At 35.2% G+C, this 12,284-nt stretch overlaps 1 protein-coding gene across 1 annotated transcript in view; it reads right to left on the minus strand.

Annotated features, from left to right (window-relative positions):
- Window positions 1–12,284, minus strand: part of CSGALNACT1 (chondroitin sulfate N-acetylgalactosaminyltransferase 1) — a 290,025-nt gene that overhangs the window by 207,854 nt on the left and 69,887 nt on the right. The window contains exon 2 of the mRNA XM_053703210.1: window positions 8,021–8,237. Coding sequence (XP_053559185.1) covers window positions 8,021–8,237 — 217 coding nt within the window. The remainder of the gene's footprint in view (window positions 1–8,020; window positions 8,238–12,284) is intronic.

A 12,284-nucleotide genomic window follows, 5' to 3' on the forward strand; every position in this document is an offset into this window, starting at 1 on the left:
TGGGAATCAATACTCAGATATAACATTTGAATAATAAATTGGCATATTTAAATGTTACATTAGATATTTAAATATTGCCATTTGATCAACAGAAACATTACAAATCGGCAGTACAAATGTCAAGGAGAAGTTTAAAATATATAAATTCTGACATTCACCTATCCCTTTGATATTATAGTAAAACTAGAAGTATATACTAGAAGTTTTTTTGCAGAATGTAATTGCAGATAAGAGATGTCAATCATTCCATAATGACTATAATTATTTTGGGTGTTATCCACATAAATATTTTTTTTTTTTGAGAAAGCCAAAGATGATAAAATACTTAACTACAGATTTATTACACTTTGTAATCTTCCAGCTTTTTGAAACAGATTCCTTCAGAGTGAACTTGGCTTACCCACTATAAATCTTATATTCTCTCTGCAGAGCTTGTCTGTGTAAATATAAATCTGTGTAATAAAGCTACAGATTTGCCAAGCTATTCATTTTTCAATTTCATATCATGGAGCCTTTGCAACACCTCCTTTTAATCCCAATATGCGTTTCTCATAGATAACAAGTGAACAGAGCTTCTGCAGTTTTACAGATATACATGAAGAATTGTTATTTTTTTGCTACATTTAAGCCCTAGCTATCTATTGAACTATTTTTATTAAAGGAAACACCTTGGTATGATGAATTTCTTTTTCTTCTCAGTATAATTAAAAGTATTCCACATCGAAACCTTAAAGGGACATAAATCAGTAAGAAAATGATTGCCTATTGTATATTTACAGTATTTATGTTTTATTTATAGTGCAGGTATAAAAGCCTTTATCCATACTGCTTGTGATTGAAAAGGTTTTGATTTCGCAATAGTTTTGATTTTGAAATATTTGCATCTTTAAAATCAGACAGCTTGGAGAGGGGATGGAACCAAATTTAAATAACATAATTTAGGTAATATTTAAATGCCATAATACAGCTTATACATGCAATTTAAAATTAGAGGATTGTGATTTAGATTGTAAGTTCCCACAGGAATAGGGCCCTCAATTCCTTCTGTATGTGTTTGTAAATTTTGTCCTGTCTCTTACAAGTTTTATATTATTGTTTTATTTAAATTAATTGTATCCATGGACAGCGCTGCGGAATATGTTGGCGCTTCATAAATAAAGTATAATAATAATACTTTACTGGCAGGGAAAATATATACACAAAACACGGGTGGGGTCAGCACTCTCAGGCCGGACCGGGTACACATCCTATGACCCTACAACATGCACAGCCCTGGGTGCAAACCAGCACTCACAGGAAGCTGCACTGTCACCAGAGTCACAGGCAGTTAACCCCAGACAGGCCTGGGTGCAAGGCCCAAACAGGGAAAATTACAAAAAAATAATACATTAATATAACACACAGAAAAAGTCCAGCACTCACAAGCTCTCAACTAAGATAAAAAGCAGCAATGGAAGAGTTAGTTACCGCATCTGGCCAAATGGGAAAAGCCCAGGTACCTCGTCAAGGTCTCTTCCAAAACACCTGGGTCCCTAAACAGCCACACAATGCAGGCTCACTATCAAACAACTGTGAAAAAAAGCAACTGTGAAAAAATGGAGGGTGCACAGGCTTATGTAATCTCCCCAAACATATACAAAACACGGGTGGGGTCAGCACTCTCAGGCCGGACCGGGTACACATCCAATGACCCTGCAACATGCACAGCCCTGGGTGCAAACCAGCACTCTCAGGAAGCTGCACTGTCACCATTATTCCTCAATAATTGTAGCACTCACTGGGTCTTAAATATAAAATCTTTATTTCCTCTGTACAGAGGAAATAAAGATTTTATATTTAAGAATTTATGTGTATATATATATATATATATATATATATATATATATATATATACAATATTATATAACAGCAGAATATATTGTATTTTAATATATATATATATATATATATATATATATATATATACTGTATATATATATACACCTGAATAATAATCATGTATAAATATGGGTATAAATATATATTTGTGCGAAAATCCATCAGATATGTATTTTAATATATCTTTAAAAATAAATAGAACATATTCTGCTATATGCAGAACATTGGATTATGAAATATGCAATATTATCTTCTTATGTTGAGTTTTTAAAGAACCGTGATCGTGTTTGCGTGACTTGTGTTAGTTTTTTTTTACTGGAACTTTTTACTTTCAACTCTCGAAATACGAACACGAATCTCTGAGCGCAAAAAAAATACTACTAGTGGTTTTAACGCTCGAATGCTCGCAAGCTATCGCTCCAGGAACAGTGTACTGTAAAATAGTTTTCGCCTTAATGTGTTTTCAATGACTTTCTATACCAGCTGCAGAATATAACATGTATGAGAAATTGCTCATTTAGGTTTATTTTTGAATATTAAATAGCCAGTTTTGTTCTTTGAAACCGCAACCCATTAAAATGGTCTGAGCTTGCAGGGAAATCAGATATCCTTGTCTTATCACTTTCTTAACACACAAATACTTCCTTATCTTATCTCTGTCTGTATATCAAAGTTCAATACCTAGAGAGATACTGATCTAAAATTCCAGTATAAAACCGTTTAAAAACTTACTTAGAACCTCCTAGTTTAGCTCTGTTTAAAAAATTAGCTGGAACACCAATTTCAAACTGAATCTATAGCAAAAAAGCAGACCCCCCTTCCCCTGCATATGAAAAGCCTCTTTACATAAACAGGAGCAAGCTGGAGTAGGTATACATCGGTATTCTCCTAAAACTTTGGGGCTTGGTTAGGAGTCTGAAAATCAATACAATATAGTAAGCAAAACTATACTTTAAAAAAAAAAAGAAAAAAGTTGTATAGGCTGTATAAATAGATCATCTACAAAACTTTTATGCACAGAAATACCTATTCTATAATGCCCCTTTAAGTAGTTACATTTTCAGCATAGGTGAGGACACCAGAGGCAAAAAAAACAGCTATTTCAAATAACAAAAGAAAGGTAAATGAGCTATTTGTGAACAACTGAATACACGCTTGCAGGTAAAATGGATAACTGGGAACACATACAAGGGGAGAACATTTTACAGTGCACTATCCCTTTAAATTACACTCTACATAAAACAAGGTCATAAAAATTATAAGAAAACAAGCGCTGCGGAATCTGTTGGCGCTCTAAAAATACCTGATAATAATAATAATAATAATAAAAACAAGACTATTCTGGAACCAATGTTAAAAAAAGGACGCCAAGCAAATTACATATTTCACATAGTTACTTTATTATATTTTTCATATGCCTTTTGTTTGTCTAGAATAGATTATGTACTTACTCCTCAGATTTTGTAATAATCTTAAAACATATTGCAGGTTCAGATACATTTTGTTACTGAGTTAATGCAATGTAACCTATACCAAATTTAGCTTACAGTGAAGGTCAACTTTGATGAATGAAAGCCCATTTTTTTTAAAATACTATTAAAAACAGGGGTACTTTCATTCATAAAAGTTTACAAATCAGCCGTTTTGATTAAAAAAATACCTTTGTTTTGTTCACAGCCAGAGCAGCTTCCCCCTCCTGGAAATCCTCTCTTCACACGTCAGCAATGACTAATCCGGCTTCCTCCAATCACATCATGGCCTCAGGCAATGACCACCCTGGGGGGAAAGCCGTGATTGGAGGAAGCTGGATTAGTCATTGCTGACGTGTGAAGAGAGGATTTTCAGGAGGGGGAAGCTGCTCTGGCTGTGAAAAGAAAAAAGGTAATTTGTTAATCAAAACGGCTGCTTTGTAAACTTTGATGAATGAAAGTGCCCCTGTTTTTAATAGTATTTTTTAAAAACGGGCTTTCATTCACCAAAGTTTACCTTCCTTTTAAATCAACTTTTCCTACTTTGTTTTATTTTTATCACTGTCATTTTCATCACATTGTAACTACTTATTGAATTGTAATAAAGGTTATTGAAAAATGTTTTCTCTAACAGGGCTAAAGACAATGTGGCTTGTCAATAATTACTTTTTAATATTATTATATGTATCTTAGCTAATAGCCGTGGGGCCAGCTGGTGCCATGCGGATAGCTAGCACTCTATTGACTAAGATCTCCTCACAGCAAAATAGCGTTCTGCCATGGGCTGCCTGAGGAGCTTAGCGCGGCAAACACTTCAGACAAATAAAGGAACATTCAGCATGAAATATTTTATACTTCATGACTGAAAGTCCCCTTTATTTGTTCCATTGGTAAATCCTAGCGTTTCACAAACACTAGGATTTACTATTACTTTAAGGAAAACTTACACAGTGCAGCCAGAGCAAAGCTCTGTTTGAAGAAAACAGTCTAATGTGGAGCAGTGCTGCAAAGTGAAAGTGCTAACAGTTCCTGCATGTATCCGATTCTTTCTGCAGACACGCTACATTTTCTGCTATCGCAGATCACAGCATGTTTTGCCTTTTTGGGGCCCATCTGCATGGCATTATTCAAAGATGCATAACCTCTTGGTTTATTTGTAAATGAAAAACAATGATAAAGCTATGGCATTCTCCCACATAGCTCTTAAACTCATGCAGGCAGACTCGCTGGGCCTTCTGATTTTTACCTGCTGAGTTAGGGTTGCCACCTTAGTCATATTTTCATGGAAACTTATGAGTTACACATGCTGAAGGGTGTGCAGGGAGGAACATGTATTGTGTTTCTGGGCAGCACTATTCATATTCCTCCCTGCACACCCTGCAGCATGTGTAACTTATAAGTGTTCTGTATTTTAAGGGACGGGTGGCACTGGCAACCCTACCTGCTGTCAAGATCTATGTTTCAGTGTTAATATTTCTATGAAAATTGAGTTTGAATACAAAAACCTATTTTTAAACTGCAGCTAAAATAATGAAGCAAATGAAGCATGGAACACATTTCATAACTGTGTCTCTACGTACGGAAGAGGTTTATAACATCATGCTACTAAAAGTTAAGTAAATGTTTATTTGCCAGAATATGCCACTGTTATCTCATATTCCAGCCGTTTCCAAATCAATTTTCATGTTTATTTATTCACTAACAAGATTACTTGGCTCAGTTAATTCGTTTTTATTACATAAAACAATTATGTGCCAAAAACCTTATCTTGTACAACAACTTGTCTATTAAAGGTTTAGACCAGCGATTCTCAACTAAATTATCAGTACACCTTGCTGGGTCACTCAGAATTAGTGCCAAGTGTAAACAGATTCAAATATGCTATCAGCATCATCCTTAAAGGGATTGTATACCGTTTGCGAATTTTAATATAAAATGTTTAAATATGTGCATATACAAAAAACCTTTGCATTATTCTTTCATTATTTATTTTGTCCCATTTCCTGTAACTTAAAGGGACAGTAAACCTTAAAATGAATGTTATATAATTCTGCACATAGTGCAGAATTATATAACATTATATTAGCCAAACTTTCTAACACATAATATTCCCTTTTCATTTTTAACAAAAAACGCCGTTTAACAGACCCGCTCTCTGCGCTCTGCTGAGCGTGTCTGCTTTTTTTCACAGTGCATCGGGCCAGCTGTATAGTCACAGCCCGGCCCGACCGCGCCATAAGATTAAGTGCAGCTCGCTCCTGTCACAGGAGCGAGCTGCACTTAATCTTATGGCGCGGTCGGGCTGTGACTATACAGCTGGCCCGATGCGCTGTGTAAAAAAAGCAGACCCGCTCAGCAGAGCGCAGAGAGCGGGTCTGTAAAGCGGCGTTTTTTGTTAAAAATGAAAAGGGAATATTATGTGTTAGAAAGTTTGGCTAATATAATGTTATATAATTCTGCAGAATTATATAACATTCATTTTAAGGTTTACTGTCCCTTTAACCCTGAAAGTTGTTGGTTTTCTAAATTCCACCAAGTTTCTATACCACCATGTTTGAACTTAAGATTTTTATTATTTCTCTCTATCTCCTGCTGAGTATAAATACAAACAAATAAGCACACATATTGGCTCCTCCAAATAAGACAAATGGTGGCAAGTTTGGTCATTGAAAAACAATTGCAGAAAACAACAGATGTTAAAGGGACACTGAACCCAATTTTTTTTTCTGCGATTCAGATAGAGCTTGCAATTTTAAGCAACTTTCTAATTTACTTCTATTATCAATTTTTCTTTGTTCTCTTGCTATCTTCATTTGAAAAAGAAGGCATCTAAGCTAAGGAGACAGACAATTTTTGGTTTAGACCCTGCACAGTACTTGTTTATTGGTGGGTGAAGTTATCCACCAATCTGCAAGAACAACCCAGGTTGTTTACAAAGAATGGGCCGGCATCTAAACTTACATTCTTGCTTTTCAAATAAAGATACCAAGAGAATGAAGAAAATTTGATAATAGGAGTAAATTAGAAAGTTACTTAAAATTGCATGCTCTATCTGAATCATTAAAGAAAAAAATTGGGTTCAGTGTCCTTTTGATTTGTTTAAAAAAATGTTTAGGCTTGGCTGATACATTATATTATAGCAAGACAACAGTGTTTAAGGTGTTTACTGTCCCTTTAAATATAAAAATAAATATAAACAGTTAGAGTAATACAAAGTCTTGGAATCTAGGAGGGTAGTAGAGTTATTTAATGCATTTTGGCTATAGACTAAACAAGCAATTTCTACCTGTATTGTTTTTATGTATAATTTTTTAGCAACAATTTTTTAGCAATTTATTATAGTGCGAGCGGAAATGATACGATGTAGCATATCATGTCCGCTGCACATCAATAAATGCCGGCAGCATACGCCCCCTGCAGGTTTGCGGCCAATCAGGGGTGTCAATCAACCCGATCGTATTCGATCGGGTTGATTTCTGTCCGCCGCCTCAGAGCAGGCAGACAGGTTATGGAGCAGAGGTCTTTAGAAACACGGGGCATCAAGCTCCGTACGGAGCTTGATAAATTGACCCCTAAGTATTTAATAATATTTTGCAATATATCTGTTCTATTACTTCAACAAAAAAAAACACATGTGAATATTTAACAGTTGCTTTTATGGAACCCTTATTGCAAATGTGTTTACAAAGTGTTGCGGTTGTTATTATTGCTTTTCCCCAATTCGATTGGTTCTCCTTTGTGAGATATTATATATTGGGCTATTTGACAGAACACTATATGTTAATGAAAAGATCACCCACTGGCATTTGCTACAAACTGGTGAAGGGAGCCACAATGAATTATAAACACCCTCCACTGGTCAACCAAGCCTCTTGGCAGCCTAATAAACGCAGCCCACAGTGTATAACTCTCCTGAGAAGGCAGAGGAGCAGCAATGCTGGGGCTAGCTGGTGACTGATTGCTGCACATGAATGCCACTTGCTTGAGTTACCAGATGTGTCTAGCTAGTTCCCGAGCCTCCCTAGGTTTATTCTTCATCAAATGATACAAAGAGAACATAGAATATTTGATAATAGCAGGAATTTGGAACATTTTTATCTGAATCATGAAAGTTTATATTTTGACTTTACTATCCCTTTAATAAACTAGTCATGGGGCATATCTGAATGAACATATTTCTCTAAATCGGCCCCTCTAAATTGGCCCCTAACAATGCATTGCGCATGCGAGTGCCCACACAATAGAATGCGCTTTCATTTAAATATTGCAATTAGCTGATCAGTGCTGCAGCGCCATTGGAGAAAGGTAATGCATTATCCAGCCTACATTTATGGGCGGTCGTTACAGCCATTTACATGGAAAATAAAAAAATGATTTTATTGAACATTAAAGCTTTGTTTTAATGTAAGACTTTATAGGTTTTAATCTTTGAAACCTTAACTAAGTGGTTATGTATATTTTACAATGCTGCAAAAGTAAAGATTTTTAACCCTTTAAGTGGGAAGATTATTTAGACCCATCAATCCATCTCAGTATGAACTGAAAATACCTTTTAAATAATTAAAATAAACACAGTAATGCTGAAAGAAAAGACTAAAAGCCGAGTTGTTAAGTTCAAACACAAGCAACATTTGACCTGCCTTAAAAATCATAGAAAAAATATATAATCATACCTGAAATTTTGCATAAACTGCTGAAATTTATCTGCTCTTTTGGCTAAGGGCACAATGATATTTATAAGGACGTTGGCCATGTTAAGTTTTTCATTCTTGACTTTAACGAGAGGTCCAAATGGCCGAAAGAGAACAATACGCTTGAATTCCTGACTTCTGTCCCCTTTGAAAGTCAATTCATACAATGTTCCTTTATCTCGTTCTGTTCTGTAAATACCTACGAAATAAGAAAAAAATGAAATGATGAGTCTCAAACAGAATGAAAAATCATATTAATTACTCACATGTGTATGATTAGAAACTTTTTTGCCTTGTGTTATGTCACTATTCACCAATAAAGTGCTTTGCTCACCAGCCAAGACAAGCAGCTGATAAGAGTTCATCGTATTCAAGATGGTTGCAGGAAAACCCTTTCAAATGGGCTGGATAAATTCTCTCTCTTGTATCCCTGCGATGAGATTGATTTCTGCTTTTGTCTCTTGTTTACATGGCTTTTTATAGCCAATACTGCAGTATTTAAATTTAAAGTATAGGTGGTAATTTCAAGAGGCAAAAGCAACTATTTAAATGACAAAATAACGCTCTCTAGTGGTGAAAAACTGTCAAAATGCATTCACATAATAGGCGGCCTTTAAGGTCTAAGAAATTACCATATGAGCCTATCTAGGTTTAGCTTTCAACTAAGAATACCCAAAGAACAAAGCAAAAAAGTTTATTTTGGACTTGACTGTCCCTTTTTATTATCAACTGCCATTGTTTATCAGTTTTACAAACTTGTAAGTCCTCTTCCCACAGTTTAGCACAAGAGGGTAAAGCAGCAGAATGCAACTGCTTCAATAATTTATATGATATTTATATGATAATATTCCCTTTTACAGCTTGGGAGGTATGACACAAGGATTTAAAAGGGGTGTAGATTATTTCATTTGTGCCCTTTTATGTCCCATTAATACAAGGTTTGGTTTTAGGCTTCAAAGAAGTAAAAAAAAAAAAAAGAAAAAAATGAAGTTTAGCTAGTATAAATAATAAAAAATATATATATAATATACGTAACCTTTTTTAATTGGAACCCATAAGCAAAAGAACCTAAGTTGAGCATAGAATCTTTGTGGTACCTATTACTACCTAGTATGATGTGTTTTGTTTTCATCTGCATAAGTTATTCATATAAATATTACAATTGTATACCTGGTCACCCAATTTACAGTATGTATATCATAATCCATTGTTTTAGATTATTTCCTCTTAAGAATATGGTTGTCTCATTTGACAGATGTTTTTTACAGTTGCATATCTTGTTGATGCCTGGTGAACAGTACACATGAAAATATAGGAACTGTGTGTTCTCATAGACCACAAAGTAAATATATATGTATATGTTTATATATATACATATTTATGTGTTAATATGTGTATATACACATATAAACATATACATATAAATGTATATAATCATATACATATATATTTAAAAATGCTGCCCATCTCTGCGCTAATTACCCCGTTTGCTGCGTGAGGTTCTGATGCCGTCTCTGACGGATTTAGAACGAAGCTCCCATAGGAGCCTATGGAAGCGCACTCTCGTGAACGCAATGCTTTCTAGCAATGTGAACGTGAGCTCGCATTCGCAATGCGATTTACTTGTAATACCAGCGCACATTATCGTGTGCTGGTAATATAAAGTGGAGCGCTAATATTGATAAATTCAGCCTGCTTCTTTACCAATTGGATACTTATGGTTTTATGATGTCCATTAATCAAACCTTTATAATTAATTTTATGTCATAACAAGCAAAAAAGGTTGCCCTATGATAGGTACGTTCAAGTTTTGAAAAATAATATACTTAATGTTTTGAGAAAAGAATAATGTTTGCAAAGGGCAGGCACTGTAATTGGATTCTGCAGGTTTTTTTTCTTCTTGCTGCAATTAATCAAATAAAAAGATTTAATAAGGAGAAAGCTTCTAGCATCATTAAATTCTATAAGCACTTTCCTGGAACCAGCATTGTTACCGAGCAGCCACTTACAATGAAAACATTTAGGATGGAATGAACCCTGTACCCTTTATAGAATTCTGCTGCACATTTAATTCCACCAAAGTAGCAACAGCTGCAGCTTCCCAACTGCAAAACAGTTTCTCTAAATGAGAAGCTGGAACCTGTTGCCAATTTCCACATCTGCAATGCTCCTTGCATTCTTTACAGATGACTTGATTTTTTACAGTCTAAACAGACGCTAAATTGAAGATCAGATCAAACTTCCACATTTATCTCTGCTCAGAGTATTAATGCCATTAAAATAGTTATTTTGTATGTATGCATATATATCTATATACACATATTTTGTTATACTGTATATATATATATATATATATATATATATATATATATATATATATATATATACACATACACATACATCTATATGAAACCTAAACCCCATATATTTACTTGTATTTTTAATGAGGAAAAAAATACAGACACAGACTAATACAGACAAATTGGATTTCTCATAACCCTTAAATGTGTACATTCCTGCTTCAATAATCAAGCCACCCAATGCAACTGGGGTTCAACTATGGGCTAAATTCCAAGTACACCTTTCATTACTGAGATTGAAATCTATCATTTTTCAATACTTTGTATGTCTACCTTTATTTTTGATGACAAACTCAATCCTCCTCAGCATGGAGGATACCAGTATTGCACAAATTTCGGGAGAGATGTTCTGTCATTCTTCAGAGACAGACTTTTCCCATCTGCTCTTTGCTGGAGGGGTTGTGTTGCTCTACCTTTCCCTATAAAATACCCTAAAGGTGTTCAATTAGATTTAAGTCAGGCACCATACTTGGTCAGGTCATAGTTTTCACTTTTTTCTTTTTTATAAGATCTCTTTTGTGATTTTGGCAGTGTGTTTTGGATCATAATCATGCTGGAATATTCCTTTTCTGACAAAACTTCTGGAGACTGGGAATCATCTTGTCAGCTAGTATTTTGGTATACCACAGGCATTCATGGTGCCATCTATAAGTGTCATCTCTCAACACCTTTTGCACTCATGCAGCCCCATATCATCCCATTCCCACCTCCATGCTTCTCTGTTGGGGCTATGCATTCACTGTAATAATCCTGGCCAGCCACTCTCAAAGGGAAATCAGCAAACAAACTTGATACTCAAGATGTGGTATTCAAGCTGTTATAAATAAATTTAAAGAATCAGGACAAAAAAAGGACTAAACTTTCAAAATCTGATAAGAAGTTTCTCAGAGTTTCTTCTTAGAGAGACCAGAAGAAGTCCAGCGAAGACCTGGCTCAGCATCTGGCAGCTTCATCTGGATGCCAAGTTGACCTTTCTACAGTCCAAAGAAGCTTGATCAGGAATGTCTTTGTGAAACCACTTTTTCGGAAGGGGAACAGGGTGAAAAGCCTAAGATATGCTAAAGTTTATAAAGATTGGAATGAAGATCAGTGGAAAAGAGTATTATGGAGTGACAAATCCAAGTATGGAATTTTTGGGTCCAATCATGGACAATATGCGAGAAGAAGAGTTGGAGAGAGATGGAAGAATGAGTGCTTGCGGCCTTCAGTGAAACATGTTGGAGGGTCTGTCCTGGTTTAGGGCTGCATTTCTGCCAGTGGTGTTGGCAATAATGTCCGAATTGATGGGATCATAAATGTTGAAAAGTACAGACAGGTTTTAATTCATCATGCCATTCCTTCTGGAAAGCGTCTGATGGGAATGGTTTTATTTTTCAGCATGATAACGATCCCAAGCACACTGCTAATGCACTGAAATCATATTTGGAGAGAAAAACAGCTGATAAAACACAGACAGTCATGAACTGGCCTCCACAGAGTCCAGACCTGAATATATTAGAGGCAGTATGGGATCACCTGGACAGAGAAAGAAATAAAAGACAACCTAAATCTAAAGAAGAACTCTGGGAAGTGCTAAAAGTAGCCTGGTATAATATACCAGAAGATTACTTCAGAAAACTTCAGGATAGTCTCCCCAAAAGAGATCAAGATGTGATTAGTGCCAAGGGAGGCCACACTAAATACTGACTTTCGCCTGAAGAAGCCATTTTGTTCTGAAAATTGTGTATTTTTTATATTTTGTGTACATATTTCCTGCATTTTGTGTTGGTATCTTAATAAAGAGACTGAAAAATAAATATGGATGGTCATTAAAACAAATCTAATGGTGGCCTAAGACTTGCACAGTACGATTTATATTCCTGTTTTAATAATAATTTCACACAATG

The sequence above is a fragment of the Bombina bombina genome, chromosome 2 (assembly GCF_027579735.1).
Source record: "Bombina bombina isolate aBomBom1 chromosome 2, aBomBom1.pri, whole genome shotgun sequence".
NCBI classification, from domain to species: Eukaryota; Metazoa; Chordata; class Amphibia; order Anura; family Bombinatoridae; genus Bombina; species Bombina bombina.